Source organism: Toxorhynchites rutilus, chromosome 1, assembly GCF_029784135.1.
Source record: "Toxorhynchites rutilus septentrionalis strain SRP chromosome 1, ASM2978413v1, whole genome shotgun sequence".
In the NCBI taxonomy this organism is placed as follows: domain Eukaryota; kingdom Metazoa; phylum Arthropoda; class Insecta; order Diptera; family Culicidae; genus Toxorhynchites; species Toxorhynchites rutilus.
This window is the reverse complement of record NC_073744.1, coordinates 205,139,821-205,160,323: the sequence shown is the minus strand read 5'-3', so window position 1 is coordinate 205,160,323 and position 20,503 is coordinate 205,139,821. Positions and strand designations below refer to the sequence as shown.

The window sequence follows — 20,503 nt, the reverse complement described above, 5'->3', positions numbered from 1 at the left end:
GTGTTTTGTGGATGAACTTGGGACCCGAATCAAGGCTGTTTCTGCTGATGGCAACGCCGAGTCAAAAACGCCTTCATCGCTACCAGCGAGAGTAACCTGGAATAGAATAGCATGGACCCCGAAGGACACCTGGAAGAAGATAGATGATCGAAGGGACGCCAAAATAGCGATAGAGTGACAAAGAACTAGGAGGGGAAAATATACAGCCCGTCATCGATATCATGCCCTTGAACATGAAGTAAAGCGCTTGTGTCGACGTGAAAAGCGAGCGTGAGCTGACTCTCTTGCTAACGAAGGGGCTGGGACCTTCGCCTCCTCTACGATGTATCACGACGCCTGAACGGAGCAAGCATTTTTGAGGAAAATTGAACTCTTTTGGCAATACTCGTGCTGCGACTTTTCTCATGTCCAAAACATCAACCGAAATATCACGAACGGTCTCCGGAGAGACATTTAATTCACTGGCTAGCTCTCTAAAACTAAAAATGACGATTTCCGAGCATCATTCCTTTTATTTCATCGATGTTTGCATCAGTTGGAGAGTTGGATAGTCGTGGTTGACCTGGCAAATCGTTCATCTCTTCTCGGTCGTCTTCGAATGCCATATACCATTCATACACCCGTGTTTTCGGCATAGTTAAGTCACCAACATTAAGTATTCTGCAACATTTTCAACGTTTCGACACACTTTTTTAAACACTGTGCTAACGTAAGAACTGCTGTACACACACAACACGCGGAACGCGACAGGACACAACACTTATGGTTCTTACAAACATAAAAAAGGATGGTAAATTTACCTTTTTAGTCGACCGGTTTCGGGCTCGATGCTGCCCATCTACGGGACGATGTCCGACTGATTACACAAAGCTTCGTACTGGTGTAGTACACGTCGAAGAGAAGTAAAATCATTCGATGATTTGCTTTGTCAAGTTGAATAGCTGCGATGTAATTGGGGCTTCAAACTCGTTCATAAGCGGCGGCTCAGCGGTGTGAATGAACATGGATTCCCATGCGTTTAGATGGAAAGCCTTCCTAACACACTTTTTGAGCTTCGCGATGTCCCAGTCGATTTTATGTTTGAGCCCCGTAGAGTGAGATTCTGGAAAAAATCTGGTTAACAGAAGAAATAAGGTGCAAACACAAATTACTATCAATGGTGGAAGAACAATTATACTCGCTCCATATGCAGCTGCTAAAGCAAGTGGAATACCACACAGCAGCTGAGTGTATTGTTCATAGATGTGCTGTGGAGAAAAAAGTCTGTTGGCAGTCAGTATTGGATATAGTGAACCGTAATTTGTCGAAGCGTGTGATGGACACGAAGAAAAAGCATAACATGACAGATCGCGCTCAAAATTGTCTTTATGACCACTGACAGTAGTACCAACTTATAAAAATGAAAAAAAATGTTCAGCGAGAAAATTATGAACTACAAATTCTCGGTATATATTTGACAGAATGAAAAGCCGACATGGTCCGTAAACCGTAAACAGGACCCTAAAGCAAAACTCTAAGGACAAAACGCGTGCCCAAAAGCTTTATGACCAAAGTCAAAAGGGACATTCTTCTTCTTCTTCTTTAATGACACCAAACTTCTTCGAACCTTTGTGAGCCTTAATAAACGGAAGGAGACGTTTCTGCAGGCATTCTTTCCTATACATTTCCGAGTCCATTGTCTTGGATGCGACGAGAACCTTGATTATCTGTTCACAGCTGCAAATCCCTTGCCAAATCAAGAGCTTTCTGGCAAATTTATCAGCGAAAACGAACTCAAATTTTCTGGGGACATCTACGCTGACAGTGGCCTTATTAAAATTTCAGCTCTAGGAACTGTCCAAAATCCATCTTCACATACGAGGGTGGTCCGATAAGTACTATAAGTACGATAAGCCTCATCGCCCGATGGTGTCAGTATCGCAAGAGAGATTACTTATCGTGTAGTAGATTCTCGTAAACGACTACTATCAAAATTTCAACCGAATCGGACTCGTAATTTTGTTTTGACCGTGTGTGGAAGCGGGCTTGTCCGCGGATTTTGGAAAAATGGAAAAAATGTCAATTCCGCCGTCGCCACGGCCAAATTGGACGAATTGCGTTGCGATCTGCATGCTCCATCCACCGTATTCTCCAGGTTTGGCCCCGTGCGACTTTTTTTTAGGCTAAGTACTTATCGGACTGCCCGCGTATGTTTCGTCATCCATAAGCAGGCACCATTCGTACTTCGTCAAAACCTTGTTGTACAACTTTCGACAGCGTCTTTTGGTTACCATATTTTGCTTCAGCGTCCTGTATGGTTGCTTGCAGACACGTAAATTAAGATAAACTTCTCGCATACGGATTCTTCGGATGATACTTTGGTTGGAGTTGTGGTTTTTTAGCGATGTTGTAGTCCGAGAGTCTCGGATTGTTCTTCCGATCGTTAGTTCTACTACGACGCGTCCTCTGATACATCTGAACAACAGTTGTACGTTAACGAAAACATTTCCTCACATCATACACGGTTGGTTTATCCACTTTCAGCGATCTCGTGACAACGTCGGATTTTTATGTGTACGTACAAAATCAAATTTCTTCTCTCGGTTTCCATCCTGAACAAATTTGTCAAAACGAATTCAGAGTGAAATTTTGACCGTCGAAAGATACAGGTTTCCCAAACAATTTTCTGTCAAAAAAATTCATATACGCCTACTACGACCGCTGCTATAAAATGAACAGTGATTCCAACTGGATCAAACCTTAGAAGACAATGATTAGATATTTGAATTGGTTAGTCTTCACGTTCTTGAAATCGAAATCCTCGCAAGCACGACTGACTTTCTCTGCGTAACTGATGATGTCTTCTATTTCTGACTTGACTGGCTGCATACACTGGTGTCACTTTTTGAAGATCGAGGTCTATGCTCCAAAAATTTTCTTCCATTCAGTGAAAAGGCAAGTATTTATGTTTGCAATTACGACACTCATCTAGTGCAAACCTCTTCGCAGATGCAATTCAAACGGAAGTTCGGATACCGTCGAAGAAAACCCCTCCACAAGACGTCGACATATTACGTGTTTTTGGATAATGTCGTTTATTGCAATTACTAGAGTTAAACAATTTTCTTTCCTCACTTGTTTCCACCACCACTAGGTGTCTCAATGTATGTGTGTGTCTTTGTGAGTGTGTTTTTATGGGTGACGAGGAAGTGCATAATTTTTTCCCTTTTCCGCTAGATCCGAACATGTCGTCCAATAACAAGTTTTTTCTTCATAATCATTCTTAATCGTGTGAAGGTCTTTGTTATAATTTTTTTTTTTTTCTTTCTGCTATCGATAATCAACTTATTCTGCATTGTTTTCTTTTTTTTCATCATATATACACATAGTTATCGCTTTTCGGTTTTGTTTTAATGCTTCACCATCTGCTTCTTTACTTGCTTTGCACTAATATAAATTAAATTACTTTGCTTTAATAACTGTTTTCCTTTATAAAACATGGGATTTTTAAGGCAGCTTTCTAATTCAATTATATACGTTTCTGACGAACTAGTTAGTTGTTGTTCTTTTCTTTTCTTGCTTGTCTTATTTAGTTTGTGTTAAGACCTTCAATGAGATAAGAGAAGGGGGTAGAAACTTCACGTTAGTTAATAACTGTTTATTTTTTCTTTTTGTCGCTATCAAATGTTGCCACTACTAGCTAGGGTCGGCCGTGGCGACGATCGAGAAGCAGCTTATTTTTGTATGTTTTTGTCTTGTTTTGTCATTCTTTGTTTGTTGCTAGACAATGAGAGAGAGAGGGGAGGAGGGTACTTGGAACCAATATTTGTCGTGTTGCACTACTTTTGTTTCTATACTATACCCTACATTTGTTGCTTTTGTTTATTCGAATATGGGAACATAACCGTTGGTTACTCTTTTGATGGTTTGTGGAAATCGATTGAACGGATTCGATGATTTTCGGAGGGGAGGGGCGGTTTAGAGGCAAGCACGAGTGGTATAATTTTGGCACGATTTTTAATATCATTAAAGCTATTGCCGATTCTGTTCTCGCTAGGTTAGGTTCGTTGTCGTGCTGCTGACGATTGGGAGGGAGGGTTTCGGTTACATACTACCAATGGAGGTAAGCGGGTGAAATTTTCTGACACTCTCGCTCTATTTATGGTACTAAAACCAACAAAATGTTGTACATTTTCTTTCCAAAGTGTCAATTTGTTAATGGGTAAGCAAAAGTTAAATCATACATTCGAAAAGAAATTTCGTGCTTTGATAGTTATGTTCTACATATCAGAAGCGCGTCTTTAGTCTAACTGCTTATCTCACGAATATCTATTGAAAGAGGAAAAATACGTCGATGATTGTCCGAAAATTAGACCAACTACGAATGAGGATTGGGCCGATTACAACGCACTTGGTTTTCGCTCCTTCTCAGTGCGACGAAATTTAATGTGATTCTGCCCAGCGCATTTCATTTGACGATCGTAGCAGAAAATGTGAGTTTATCATCGTCATCATCATCCAACTTTATGCGGTGTTTTGTTTTGAAGCATACTTTCATCGGATGTCTCGAACAAATATTTGGACTCCGAATGGACAAAAATAATGCACGAACTTTTTATGTGACTAAATTCAGACTATTTCTATGCAAGTTTCCAATAATTCGCTCTTCCTTTAGTTATATATTTAGTTTATATATGTAATTCTTTTATATAAATATATTGATTTAATAAACATTCATCAATAATTAATAAGTTTATTATTCTCGAACAAAATAATTTAAATAAATGTCCCATATTTAATGCAATTTTCTCTTAAAAATTCTACTCACCTTTCTCTCGAACGCTCGCATCAATATATAATTTAAAAATAATAATAAACAACAACACGGTTTCGCTCTGTATGTGTTTCTCTTCATCCCGACTTCTTTCTAGCAGCGCGAAATTGCTTTCAATTTACTTTTTTCAATTACTTTACGCGCACATTTGGCGCACATTCGAATCGTTAATCGTTTTTGCTTGTTTGTGTGTCTTCTGTATTGTATGTATGTATGTATGTATGTATGTCAGATTCCGTTTCATGTTCTTTCGCTCGCTCCCACTGAGAGAGGGAGAGAGAGAGAGTTTATTCGTGATCAACGCCCAGCGGTGGCCTTGGCTACCGTCAATGATGATATCCGGATCTCGAGACGGGTCTAGCGCGCATATTTGGTGGCAGCGTCCACGTTATGTTTGCCTGAGGTCATAGAGATTCCTTCGATGGCACCCAAATCGTTGGTCCACTTTGGGACCAGATTAGATTCTTCACCTTGCTGTAGATCTCCTCGATCGTGTCGCCTTGTACGATTGCTGTGGATGAGGGGTAAACATGATGTAGTAAGAGATTAAATAAGCTTCGAATCACATTTGTTTTTTGACCGTCATCGCGATAACAAGTGTCCAGTGTCATTCGGTACAAATAACAGCGAGACAACTGCCTTTTTCAAGGCAAATCCGTGCTCATTCAAAGTGTTGACCCTGTGATCAATATTTGATTTGCCCTGTGTGGTATAGACAAAACACACTTGGACAAGTTTGTGCAAGCGTTTGTGTTAGGATCATCCTTCTTCCCATTTGTTGCGACTGAATTCAATCTCTTTGAAGAGAACACTGAATTTAGGCTTTGTTCCATTCAGCCTTCATCCATACTTACTATAATATCCAGTAGAAAATATTTCAGGATTTGTAAATGCCCTGTGAGATATCCCACTACAATAGAAAATGTTTTGCACGTTTCAGCCTAAGAGCACCCTCTTCCGCACATATTGACGAAAGGGTAGAAGGTATAGAATATAGCATTCCCGAATATTCTACCAAAAGTCCAGAGCGCCGTCTGGGCTTTAGATATTGCATACTTCAATTAGTCGTTCCAATTTACAGTGACCCGCAACGAAAAAATATCATCCGAATTCATAAACTTTTTCATAGCTGAACAAAATTATTCAATGTTGTTGAACAGCACCCCATGTTATTGGTATTGCCTTATGTGAGAACTATTTGTACGCGCCATTTACGTTCGATTCAAGCTGTGCTTCAGTTGCTTATCGTTGGAAAGAGTTTTGGAGAATCATGGCTGGTAAACAAATTTCAGTTCCCATCCGAAATTTTGTGGTAAAAGGAAAATTGCTGCAAAATATAGCATCAGTCGTGGTGCTTTACAGGAAAATTTGGCAAAGTACCAGAAGCTTGGATATGTGATTGACAGAACGCGTAGAGAAGGTGTGCTTAAAACAGACCGTCGCACTTATTCAATGATCATCCGAGAAATCAAGAAAAATCCATCGGCATTCGATCTATCAAGGAAAACCTTCAGCTTTCAGTATCCGACCGTATATAGGACCGCTAGGCCACCTACACCCCCAACACCTATACCTACACCGCACATACATAAGCAAACGAAAAAAAAATCATTCGAGCTAAACCATAAAACCAGGCTTGTTGGTATGGTGACCACTGCATTCATTATGCCCCCACTTCTGCGGCGCACCACTGTGTAAACGAACTGTCACTTGACAGCCATCATGATATTCATTCTAGAGATGGGCAAAACAGTTCACTTTGATGAACGGTTCAGTCACAAACCGTTCATCTAAGTGAATCAGTTTTTTTGAACAGTTCTTTCGCTCTTTCGTTCGGCGGTATTCAGAACAACATAAAATATTAGCTGGAACCCAACATTCATATATATCGTTGGATTGGATAGTGTACGTATGGGATTTATATTTTTGAAATTTAGTGGGCAAAGATAGGATGCTTCTTCTTTAAAAGTCGCAAACTGTATGTGAAAATATGTTTATCGAACGACAAAAGTATAAGTAATAATTTAATGCGAACAAAATATGTGCAATTTTTCATATTTTCTGTATGGACAACACACAGATTCCATGTAAGATCATATTTCATTCAGAGGAAAAATTCACCAACTATTTCTACTAACAATCAATAAACAATCACGATAACACGTACACGCAATAGGCCAAACAATGGATTGAAAGCAACGAAAAAACTTTCTTCTCAACTTGCCCTCACTATGAGATTTTATGTTTACCTAATTCTTGAATCGCCCCAGCTTCCCCTAGATTTTTTTCTGATAATCAGGAAGTATATGAATGTTTCGCGGAATTGAAGAAAATACATGAAATTGAAAATATACAGCTTCGCCTTTAAAACTACGAAAATCTAATTTAATTTTTAACCCAAAATTGAGTATACATCAACAAAATAAACCTTGGGTTACATGCATATTGCTCGTAAATAACAATATCGTTTTATTGACGTAGGATTACGTCTTTCGGGAACATATTGGGGTACAAATTGAAAAACGAATATCAATCGCATCGTGAAAAATGTCCAATTTCAAACGCTTATTGCTCAGTCATTTCATGGCGGATTGGTGAGATTTTTACATCAAAACATTGCGGCACTCTATAACAATTTTTCACCTTGAATAAAATAATATATATCATGTAATAAACTATCGAACAATTGAAAAATCTCAACCCCTATCCAAACGGTACTGATTGATCGAAATTGACGTCATTTCTTTTTCGCCTGCTTCGCTTCTTTCGTTCCGCGATAAGTCAAATATTTGCATGTCGAGCGAGTGGGGGGCGCCTATTTCTCACATACCAACTGATATAAAAGGACGGTAGCATTTTTCGATTTCTTATTCTCGTTCAACGCTCAGATCGGCAAACATCTAGGTTTCTAGTGTACAGTGCTCTACAAATCAACCAACACCATACGGTGCGGCACAAGAGAGGAAGCTCGGAATCTTTCTGTGAAATTGCACTCTCTCCTAAGTAGCATAACTGCTACTTTGGTTGAGATTGCCACATTCGTTGACCTTGCGTGTCAGCCGCATGGGTGGCTGTGGAAAAGTTTGGATCGAACACGCTGAGAGCGAGCAGTATGCAACCGGATACACGACCAGACAACATGCTCGATGTCGTGGTAGCCATCGCCACAATCACAAAGATTGTATGCTGCGAGCCCAATGCGATAGAGATGCGCGTTCAGGTTGTAGTGATTGGACATAAGCCGAGATATCACGCGAATGAAATCACGACCTACATTCAATCCCTTGAACCATGCACTCGTCGAGATCTTAGGGATAATCGTGTGTAACCAACGACCGAACTCATCTCCACTCCACATGCGCTGCCAACTTACGAGCGTGTACTGTCGAGGAATGTGGAAAAATTAATTATAAGCTATTTGTCTTTCAAAAAGAGTGCCTTCTAAAGCGCCCACCTTAGCTAGCGAGTCCGCTTTCTCATTCCCCGGAATCGAGCAATGAGAGGGAACCCATGCTAAGGTAATCTTGAATAATTTTTCGACCAAAACACTCAATAGTTGTCATATTCTTGTTAGGAAATAAGATGAGCGGATGAGCATTGAGCGGATTGCCTCTAATGAGCTGAGACTGTCTGAAAAAATAAAATAGTAGTCGATGGGCAATGTTTCAATGATCCCCAGTGCGTAGTATATCGCACCCAGTTCAGCGACATACACGGAACAAGGATCTTTGAGTTTGAAAGAGGCACTGGAATTTTCATTGAAGATGCCGAAGCCAGTGGACCCGTTTATGAATGAACCGTCAGTAAAGAACATTTTATCAGATCTAACTATGCCCCCATATTCTGCCGAAAATATCGGCGGAATAGAATCTGAGCGTAGATGATCTGGGATTCCATGGATTTTTTGTCGCATGGACAGATCAAAATTGACAGAGGAATTGCAAAAGTATGGGAAGCAAACTTGGTTGGAGATGCCTGGTGAAGGGTGCACGTCGTGGGTAAGGTACTCATGGTATAAAGACATAAAACTTGACTGAGGAATCAGTTGGAGTAGATTTTCGGAGTTATCAATCACCAATGGATTCATGATCTTGCAACGGATGAGAAATCTGTAGGATAATTCTGTGAACCGAAGAGTAAGCGGGGGTACTCCTGCCAAAACTTCGAGACTTATCGTATGTGTCGAATGCAAACACCTCATTGCTATACGCAAGCAACGATATTGTATTCTCTCCAGCTTGAGAATATGAATCCTGGCAGCTGATCGGAAGCAAAAACTGCCATATTCTAACACTGATAATATCGTTGTTTTGTATAACTGAATGAGGTCTCCTGGATGGGCACCCCACCATGTTCCGGTTATTGTTTGGAGAAAATTGATTCTTTGCTGGCATTTCTGTTTCAAATACGCAATGTGTATTCCCCAGGTACATTTAGAGTCAAAATATACTCCAAGGTATTTGAAAAACATCGAGTGCTTGATCGTTTTGCCGGATAGGTGAAGCTGGAATTGGGCGGGTTCGTGCTTCCTAGAAAAAACGACCATTTCGGTTTTCTCCGTAGAGAATTCTATACCCAGCTTGAGAGCCCACGTGAACAGGTTGTTCAGGGTATTTTGCAAGGATTTTTGCTGAACGGCGGGATTAGTACCCGTGATGGAAATAACTCCATCGTCTGCAAGTTGTCTCAACGTGCAATCTCTAGTTAGACAATCATCTATATCATTGACGTAAAAACTGTACAAGAGGGGGCTTAGGCAGGAGCCTTGTGGTAGGCCCATAAAACTATATCGAGAAGATTTCAAGCTGCCATGATTGAAAAACATGTGCTTTTCTGACAGTAAATTGTACAGGAAATTATTCAGAATTGGTGAAAGTCCACGATTATGAAGTTTCTCTGAGAGAATTTCCATGGAAACTGAATCAAATGCCCCTTTGATATCGAGAAAAACGGAAGCCATTTGTTCTTTGCGAGCAAATGCGATTTCGATTTCAGAAGATAGCAGCGCGAGACAACTGTTCGTCCCTTTACCTCGGCGGAAGCCAAACTGCGTATTTGACAGCAAATTGTTCGCTTCGACCCACTTGTCCAATCGAAGTAGAATCATTTTCTCTAACAATTTACGAATATAGGATAACATTGCAATCGGCCTATACGAGTTGTGATCGCAAGCCGGCTTGTTGGGTTTTCGTATGGCTATCACTCTCACTTGCCTCCAATCATGTGGGACAATATTCAGCTCCAGAAACTTGTTGAACAAGTTCAGCAAACGCTGTTTCGCCAAGTCTGGAAGATTCTTCAACAAGTTGAATTTAATCTTGTCCGACCCCGGAGCTGAATTGTTACATGAGAGGAAGGCAATTGTGAATTCTACCATCGAAAAATTCTCATGGTCGCATTGGAGCGGAATGTCGCGTACGACGCTTTGTGCAGGAACGGAATCGGGACAAACCATTCTTGCAAATTTGAAAATCCAACGGTCAGAGTATTCCTCACTTTCATTTGTATGGTTCCAGCCACCCATTCTCCTAGCCGTATTCCAAAGAGTGCTCATAGCGGTCTCCCTTGACAAACCATTGACGAACTTTCGCCAATATCCACGCTTTTTTTGCTTTAATCAGAACTTTTAGTTTGGCTTCTAGAGCTTGGTACTTTCGAAACCATTCCACTAGTCCAGTTTTCCGGAATTTTTTGAAAGCGGATTATTTTTCAAGGTAGACATTTGAACACTCCTTGTCCCACCAAAGTGATGGAGGACGACGTCGGAAAGTGATAGCAGGAACACGTTTCTCTTGAGCTTGAAGTGCGCTTTCGTAAATCAAACTCGATATAAAATTATACTTTTTGAGTGGAGGAAGTTCATGCATTGAAACAAGTGCTTCAGATATTATTTCTGCAAATTTTCTCCCGTCAATATTTTTCGTGAGGTCATACGCAATATCGACTGACTCACTAGAACCTGATTCATTGGCGATCGATAAAATTATTGGCAGGTGGTCACTACCGTGGGGATCTTGGATTACCTTCCACGTGCAATCCAGGGATAACGAAGAAGAGCAAAGTGATATGTCTAGCATGCTTGCCCGTGCAGGAGGGTTGGCTATTCTAGTTGCTTCCCCAGTATTCAAAACTGTCAATTTGAAGTTGTCGCACAGATCATAAATCAAAGTGGCACGGTTGTCATCGTAGAGTGAACCCCATGCTGTTCCATGGGAGTTGAGGTCACCTAAGATTAGCCGCGGCTCCGGCAGTGCTTCGATGATATCAAAAAACTGATGGCGGCCAACCATAGTTCTAGGAGGAATATATATCGAGGCAATGCAGAGGTCATTGCCATTGATTTGTGTCTGGCAAGCGACAACTTCAATGCCTATCATCGATGGGAGAGTGACTCTATAGAAGGAGTGACATTTTTTGATCCCCAATAGTACGCCACCAAACGAGTCATTTCGATCGAGGCGAATAATGTTGAAATCGTGGAAATTCAGCTCGTCGGCTGAAGAAAGCCATGTTTCACAGAGGGAAAATACATCACAGTTAGAACTATGAATTAAAAATTTAAATTGATCTAGTTTAGGGATGATGCTTCTGCAATTCCACTGTATTACAGTGGTCAAATCCTTGACCTCTTGCACTGAATCAGGCATCGAGGGAAATGAACGCTGCTAAAAAACCACATTTTTCTTTCAAAAATGTTCTCACAATCGGAAGCTATATACTATGCATAATACTATGCTTTTAAGAGGGTCATTTATATTTAAAGCATTTAAAATATTGTCCACCAGGTCAGAAAGCGCAAGCAAGCCAGATTGTGGCTGTTGCCTCGACCGCGAAAAAGGAACAGACGTGTTGGGCTCTGCTCCGGGAAGTGCTGAGGACCCCTGGTGCGTAGAAGAACCGCTTAAACCAGGAGGTACTTGCTTCGGTCTATTCTCAGCACATTCGATACGAGGTTTCATTCCAACTTGGGAACTTTCGGTCTTCTTTCTGGGGAGTGATGGAAAAGAAGTAATTTTTCTTTTCCTAATGGCACCCTGCGATGTACCGGAACTTCCGGTATTGGGAGCGTCAGCAACAGGCTCGTCGTTCTGCAGAATGGAGTAGGGATTGTCCTGAGTCGTTGAAGCGGAACTCTTAAGCATTTCTGCATAAGTCCGCTTGGAACGTTCCTTCAAGGAACGCTTGAGTTTTTCCCCTCGTTGTATGTACACCAGGCATTGAGAAAGATCATGTGGAGCCTCGTCGCAATGAAGACACTTGCGCTCTTTTGCGCAAGAAGTCCCATCATGACTCTCTCCACAATCTGCGCAACGTTGTTTATTGCAACAATAGGCGGCCGTGTGACCGAGTTGCATACATTTGTTGCATTTCATTACCCGGGGTACAAACAACCGAACAGGTAAACGAAGAGCACCTATTGCAACGTAGTTTGGAAGAGCGGAACCCTCAAATGTCACTCGAAAAGAGTTTGTCCGATTGAGAACTCGTTTGTCATTCTTAAGTCACACAGGATTTCAGGGCCAACAGATCATTATTAAAGAGTTTAACAATATATTTTTTCAAACATTTTCAAAATCAGCATGCGACAGACAGCCTAACGTAATCCTACGTAAACTATGCGGTCGTGTCGGACACAACCTCCTGTGACTTTTTTTCTTACAAGCATTCTCGTTCTATTTATCCATTCCGTCCAGCGCAAATCAGTTCAGCTGCACTCTTTCGTTCGCAAACAATTTGCCCGCAAACACTTCGTTCTCGAACAGTTCGTTCTCAAACAGTTCACTCCCAATCAGTTCTTTCCCATACAGTTCACTCACAAACAGTTCGTTCACAAACAGTTCACTCTCAATCAGTTCACTCTCAAACAGTTCACTCACAAACCGTTCTTTCGGAATCAGTTCGTGGGGAGAACTACCGTTCTTTGAAAAAGAACGACCGTTCGTTCACTCTTTTCGGCGAACTAGTTCTTTCGTACCGTTCGTGAACGGTTTGCCTATCTCTAATTCATTCCAATAATAAACAATAACCAGTTAATACACGTTTCATTGTTTGCTACTCAAATCGCGTGTTTTAATTTTCTTCCTGGCTCATCCGAAACCTTTAAAGTTGTAGGCCCAGGTAACGTTTTGCGAAAGTAGTTATCGGGAGTAATTCGGAAAAATGCAGGAGGAAAATTCGGACCGTTTGTTATGGCCACTTTTTGATCCCGACTTGCAGCTCAAGTATATACAGGAGAAAAAGTCGTTGCATCATGTTTTTAAGCGTCAAGGCATCGCTAGCAGGATGCATTTAAAGAGGCAAATGTTGTCGATGCGGTTTGAGGTTGGAAATTTTCAGTTTTGACGTGAGACTACGTCTAACCGGGGGTAAAATGAAAACCTCAACACAGAACATGCAGGAAAAAATGGAAGATTTCGAATGCTTACAACTCAAACATTTCTTATTGGATCAGAAAGATGTTTGCATCAATTGATAGGGAATATTTCTACGCATCTATCGCAATCAATAAAATGTTATTTTTCATTAGATAAACAATTGAATATCTGTAAAATGTTAAGCGTTATCTTAACGCCCTGACTGCCTCGTTTTGATTGGCCCGATTTACGGTTTCCCCAACACAGCCATCAAAACCAAGCAGCCTTGGGGAAATCGGCATGGTAAATAAATGCAGATCGGGGGTATTTTTGTTCTGATTGAAATGTGTTTCCCTAACACAGATTTCAAATCCATGGAGCGTGAGAAAATTGGCAAGGCAAGATGGGGAAATCGGCTTTGCAAATAAATGCAAAATGCGAGCACTTTCACTTGCCTTCGTGCGGTCTAGCATATGTTTCCCTAACACGGTCCTCTAAACTTAGGAACGTGGGAAAATCGTGCAGACACTAGAGGCAAATGAACATTCAAGTTTAAAGTATCTGTAGTATAAAAAGTAGAAGTTGAAGTTGTTGATTCATGTAAACCGGGAACTTCTGCACCCGCATGTTTTGTTTTTCCCTCCAAAAAGCGTTCTCCAAACACGGATTACAAAAGCGGCTACGAACACAACGCTTTGGCTCGGTTATTCAAGATAGCATTGAAGGATATGCCTTCATATCCTCTACTCACTGAATTTCTACGCATACCATTTGATGATTAGGCAAAATGTTAACGTACATGTCAAAATCGAAACTGAGTGCCTGAAGTTCATCAAATCCAGCAAATTTGCGGTTTGAGAAATACGTACACTTGAGAGATGCAAACTTCAGAGGGAAATGTAAAATAAAATAATCGTTTGATAAATCTTCCGTTCATATATTTTGTCCTAGGAATCATACCAAACGTAAAAGGACTGTCATGAAATTTACTTGTAACGGAGAATATAATCATAGTCCCACGTCAACCTTGCGGTTATATCATAGGTATAACTCACCCATTTTTTTTTAAATTTGACAAAGTACTGCGAGAATATCGTGCCACCGGTGCTCAATTGGATGATTTAGATGTTATTTGTCATCTCCTCCTGACTCTAGGTTCTTCGTATGCCGTGGTGGTGACAGCACCCGAAGAAAATTTGTCTATATAGTTCGTAAGGTGTAGACTCTTGGACGAAGAGACAAAACGAAAAGGCACGAACTGTCACGTATCGTCATCCGTATCAAACAGTGATGCTGCATTTTCCGGTGAAACGAAGAAGAAACCGTGAAATGTTTTGGTTGTCATAAGGAAGGACACAAACTGATGAGAAAAAGAAGAATCAATTCGGTCAGAAGGGACCGAACTCGAAGGCCAATGTCGCGGAATAGAATAAGTGAGGAGACATATGTTTCATTCGTGTACTTGATGGGATTGGATTGCAAGAATCAAACCGGACAAGATGGTTTGTCGATTCCGGAACAACATTATCTTGTGCGGGACCGAAAGCTGTTCTGTGAGCTACATAGCTTGGAGAAGCCCATCGTAATAGCAGTTGCTAAGGATGGCGTAACGATTATTGCGGTTGTTAGCTGTTAGCAGATTCTGGTATTGATAAGCCATTCTGGGAGCAGGCTGTAGAGACAGCAGCTTTCATGACGAACAAAAATCCAACGGTTGCGATTGAGTCACTCCATATGATCTGTGGGAGTCACGGAAGCCAAATGTAGTCTTCGGGAGCAGAATTTTTGTTCATTTGCAGCTGGAGATAAGAAGGAAACTTGATGCTAAGGCCTGGAACGATATTTTCATCGGTTATTCCCATAATCGGTATCGTGCCTGGAATCTCATGAAGGGATGTCAAGGGATCTCACGAAGGCCAAGGATCCGTTGATTATTTATAGTTGCATAACCCGACGCGCGGAACAATAACTTTCCTTGTTTACTTTTGAGACTTACGACTAGCTCTGCTAGCGAGAATAAAACGACAAACACATGTTCCAGCAAACGGTTACATGTTGTTTGGATTTCCTATTTCCTATTTTCCTGACCGCGCCTAATGATAGAAAGCAGTTTGAAAAAAGTATAGCAAAGTAGGAACAATGATAACTGAACAAAGAAAGACTGACCGAGTATACTCACATTTACCCTTCACTAAAATGATTATGTCATCAGTAAATGACTTGGTATCCTGAATTAGCTAGGTTATTAGGAAGATCAGAAGACAACTAGGGACCACAGCAAAGGAGACAGAACTCCTCCTTGAGGGCAGCTTTATTTGGTTTCGTTGTCGTGTAGATCCTCCTGATTTAGCTGTTACTATCCGGTGGGTTAGCATAACATGTATCCAGTTGGAGATACACATGTCAAAACCACATTTTTCCATAGCTTTATTTATAGAATTATGGGATGCATTGTCAAATACTCTCTCAATATCAAGAAAAGCTGTAAGTGAAACACTGTTTCAGTTGATTTATTTGCTTGGAAGGCAATTTGTTCAATGGTTTCCTGTTCAAATATGATGATTCAATATAGAGATCAATGATCATTTCCATCATTTTCAAGTTGACAGACTGAAAGATTTGATAGACTAATTAGTCTATACGCTTTGGGAGTCGTCCTGTCTCGTTTACCAGCTGTGTGAATAAATAACCCGAATTTCTCACCATTTACTAGGAATGTAGCCATGACCATTCAACACTTGACCTCGTAAATATCGCTCTAGCCATTCCTTTAGTTCCATGCTCGTCTATGATTGGACAGAATTGAGCTGTGTTGTAGACCTATGCGTGTTCAGAAGTCATTTAGGTTGAGCTTGGAAAGTGCGTATCCATCATGATACTAAATGTTCTCTGGAAATCGGTTGTATATTGACCATTTTCAGTTTTTCAGACTACCAAGCCCATTGATATGATTCCTTCAAAGAGCTTTATGAAGCCTTGCTACAACAGGTTAACGTTCTACCGGTACACGGGTGAACTTCAAATTCCTTCTCATAGATTTACGAATTTCTTTGTTATATTCTGTTAGACAGTTTTTGTAATCATTGCAATCAGAAGTAATTTTTGCATTATTGAAGAGTTTTCTAGACAGCAATCAAACTTTTGAAAAACTAGAAAAGAACAGAACAAGCATCGAAATTTTCGTATATGCCATACCTGTGAAGTATTCGCCAAACTCGTGCTCCATCTTGAGTGCCCGTTCGTAAGTCTTCTTGGCCTGCTCCTCAGTCATCCGTCTGTTCATTTCCCTGTGGGTTTCAATTACAAATTTTAACTTCGATTCCAGTTCACGTCCTATGAGCATTACTCACATAACCGACTCCACCGACTTTGGCTTGATGAAGATTGCAATCGGGTAGAGCTGCGCTACCTGCAACCGCTTGATCGCATTGCCCGACACATCCAGGATGCAGTGTTTGCCCTTCTCGGCCACCTCACGCACCGAAGCGACCGATGTTCCGTACAAGTTGTCATTGTACTGCCCCGCCTCGATGAACAGATGGTTCTGGATGTCCTTCTCCATTTGCTCCCGCGAAGCCACAAAGTGGTAATCGCGACCGTCCACTTCGTAGTCGCGCTTCGGTCGTGTTGTGTCTGGTGGAAGGTTTCAAAATGCAAACAATTCTGAGATATTCGATCACTGAAAGCTGTTTCTACTCACGAGGTACGCACGAACCAAACTTATTGGGATACTCCGAGATGAGGTCATCGTTAATGCGATCCTTCAGGGGGCCCAAAATGATCACCGGTCGGGTGTAGCTGATCTGCAAGCGCTGGACAGACTCGTAAGAGAGGATATTTTCCTCAGCTGGAATAAAAACAAATTGGCATCATTAGAAACGATAGCGTCGTCGTCGCGCCCTTCTGATGGGCGGTGGTCTAACTGATTTTAAACTGCTCAAATGTTTAATTCGCAACAGGGGGAGTGTGTAAGTGCAAAACGGACTCGAGACTGCAGTAGTTAAACTATAGAGAACTATTCATAATACAAAATTGTATGCACACGATTGAGCAGTTTAATAGGATCAGTGGCGAATGAACTGAAAAACAACGTGAACATGAGAACAGGTAGTCGATGCTAGAACATAGTAACACTCAAAAATTATGCTTTTACTGTGAACAACAAATTATTTGTTTACTAAAATACGTTAGAATGTTTGAAATGAAAAAATATTGCTTATTGGCCCTATGTAGCGTTAATATTTTTTCGCCTTTGGCGAATCTAATTATATTAAATTCTAAAAAATCTGAAGTAAATATCAAAAAATATTCCGATGTGCGTTTGTATCACTCGACTGTCATTTGGCTGAATCTAAACAATAAGATAAAAGGTGAGTATTATTAGATCCTATTTCCACCCGAAAACACTAAGAAAAAGCAATATATTTCAATGAAAATATTTTCCACCACTTTGTACAACTTTTTCCACCATTCACGCAACTGTTCAATAAAACAATATAACTATTTCAAAGCAATCGAATCGTCCACATCTTCTCGCTCCTCTTCAGCACTGCGAAAGCGTGTGCCACTCAGGTCATGATGCGTCGATCTGAATAAGCTTTAATCAGAAGGCGCTATAAGTGGTGAACACAGAGGAATAGGACAAGTTTAGATGAGTCCAACTGCGTCAGTTTTCTTTGACGGACTCTCCAGTTTGTGATCAAACGTTTCCCGCAACAGCGCATCATTCAATTTGTTCTATAGCGACTTGTAGATATCGGCAGTATCGTGCGTTTTCAGTAGCTCGCTCAAGACGACGCCGGAAGTTTGAACACGCCTTTCGAACGTAGTCTTCGAATCTCCGTAAACCCAAACTAACGTTGGCAGAAAACATTTCATCTTTGGCAGAAATGATGCCATTTCGTGTGCTGGAGAGTCAAATGCGCAAATAATGAGCTCTTTCAAAAGCTTAAAAATGGTTTGTATGTATGCGAGCAGACATCTCTTTCTATTTTCTTTTCTCATTTCATTTGGTATTGTGCCAAAAAAAAAGTCCATACGACGTCAATGGGGATCGAACCAAGGCCGGCTGGAATGCAAAGCTATTTCGCACGACCACGCTATCCATATAGCTGCCAGCGCTGTTATATTGAAACGTGATAATATTACACCTCATCAGAAAATGAAGTTGGAAAGTGTTTTCTAAGAGGTTAAAGAATAACATGAACGAGAGTATATATTTCTCTGTCTGGGCCGTGTATTTGACAAAGTATACGAAAAGCTTCCACATGCTTTCATTTAAATGTGTCTCCTGTTTCGCTAGCACATATTGACTCTAGCATGTATTGAGGAGTAGAACATTTTCTGTTATTTTTCAGCTCATTTAATGTAATAAATCGGAATGTAATAAATCGGGAAAATTAACTTTGGGTGTAGTATACTTTGATAGAAGAACACACATTGTTATATAGGAAAAAAACAATGAGATTGAACCTCCTACAGGATAAAAAATGTAGGTTTTGGCCAATATTTTTGTTTAGCGATTTTGCGATTTTCTGTCATTTTCCGGAAAACTGATGAACGGGAAAAAAAATTCTTGAAGATTGGGATTTCTGTAATATCAATGAATAAAATTAGACCAATGGCTTTCGTTAATTTTTTACAGCTTGTTCATTAATGGGTTAAGGGTCGGACTGACTCAAATCTATGGACCAAAACTTCATGTTTTCCATCAGTCATCATTTTTGAACCGTTGGATGACACCAAGCCAAACATCATGACACCAATCAGATTCTCAAATTTCTTCGATTAAATGAACCGGTCTTGGCGGCTGTTGGACACAGATATTGAACAACTTTCCGTCAGAGAACAGGTTTATCTTCTTTGATCACGTTTGCCGTACGTGCATACCGCGGATCTCCACTTCCGCTACTTCGGACCCTTTGGAGACTTTTTGGACCGAGATTTTTTGAACACGTACATTTCAACAAATTTGCAATAAAACAATTCCGATGTTCTGAAGCAGCATTTGAAAGTAAATGAAACAAATACACTATTAACAGAAACAAGGTATTAGTTACACAAATTAACCCAATATTAAGGTTTAAACATTTACGCATTTTTTGTCACACCCTGTAAACAAAATTAATCTTTTTTTTTTGCAATTAATCTTGTTTTTTCATACCATGCTGAACTGACGTACTTGAGTAGGCTCGTGTTTAATCTCTGGCGCGTAAAAGTCGCAAAACGTTACGATAAAAGTGTCTCGGTGGACTGCAAAATGAGTTTTGGTGACGAAAATTCCACCGAATATCGTGCGTTCCATGAGAAGAATGGTAAAGAAGGCTGGAATGAATGATCGTACGGTGCGAGGAAGTGTCAAGTCAAATCAAGATGCGATGAAAGGAACCCGTATCGTACCCGATCGATACATCAGCTCTACAGGTGGTCGACGAATTTAAAAACACAAACTTAGCGGCCAGCGTTATAGTGTTTGGACTGGTAGCGGTGAAAAGTTAGACCCGGTGTTCATTCCAGAAGGTGGTAGGGTAACCACAGAAGTGCTTGTGCTATGGGTCACTAACACGAGCAGGGTTGCCACATATACAATTTTAAATATTAATTTTACTACAGTGCATACCTACCATGATTTAAGAAAATATTGAACGCAAAGCAACGAGATGGGTTTCATTGGAGGCAGTTGTAAGACGAAATCTTGAGCTATTTGAGGAGCTTAAACTATTCTTTTCGTTCCAAGTGAGGTATGACCATAATCAATCCGCCAATCGTATATTGACTCATTTAAACGATCCTGTGACTAAACCGATTATGCTGTTCCTTAACTTCGTTGTACCGCTCATCAGTAGCGTCAATTACTCTTTTCAATCAGAAGGTTCTCAGTTTTGCGAACTTTATACTGAGACAAGAATGTTATTGTTGATCATGTTGGGTAACTTGTGTTTGTAGAGCTATGTGCAGCGACTCGCTGATGCTGACCTTGATGTGAACGATTTCTGCAAAAACCTGAGTATGTTTACGTTGGTATCGATGCAGAAGAAACTGAAAAAGGATTCGATGCGGCTAGGAAGCTGACCTTCAAATCTATTTGTCGTGATTTCTATATTATCAAAACTGCGGTCATGATGCGCCAATTTCCTCAATTCGTTGAACAAGGTAATAGATAAGGCTTAGATAACGAATTCAGGCTATTCAAGACGAATCTTATGGGGAAAAAATTGAGTGACTCAGAGATAACTTGGTCCCAGAAGTTGGATGTCAAAAGGCGTAATGGGAAATATTTGTATCCACTGCTAAGGTCGTTTGTAAGACACTTTTTGATAACATTCATCAGCGTCTG

The 20,503-nt window shown here is 40.6% G+C and overlaps 1 protein-coding gene across 14 annotated transcripts in view; it reads right to left on the bottom strand.

Annotated features, from left to right (window-relative positions):
- Nucleotides 1-3,050: 3,050 nt before the first annotated feature.
- Nucleotides 3,051-20,503, bottom strand: part of LOC129763200 (disks large 1 tumor suppressor protein) — a 43,944-nt gene continuing 26,491 nt past the window's right edge. For all 14 annotated transcript variants that reach the window (XM_055762035.1, XM_055762036.1, XM_055762047.1 and 11 more), the window contains 4 exons: nt 16,868-17,014; nt 16,518-16,800; nt 16,363-16,454; nt 3,051-5,324 (listed from right to left, as the gene is read on the bottom strand). In XM_055762035.1, coding sequence (XP_055618010.1) covers nt 5,218-5,324; nt 16,363-16,454; nt 16,518-16,800; nt 16,868-17,014 — 629 coding nt within the window. In that variant the 3' untranslated portion in view covers nt 3,051-5,217. The remainder of the gene's footprint in view (nt 5,325-16,362; nt 16,455-16,517; nt 16,801-16,867; nt 17,015-20,503) is intronic.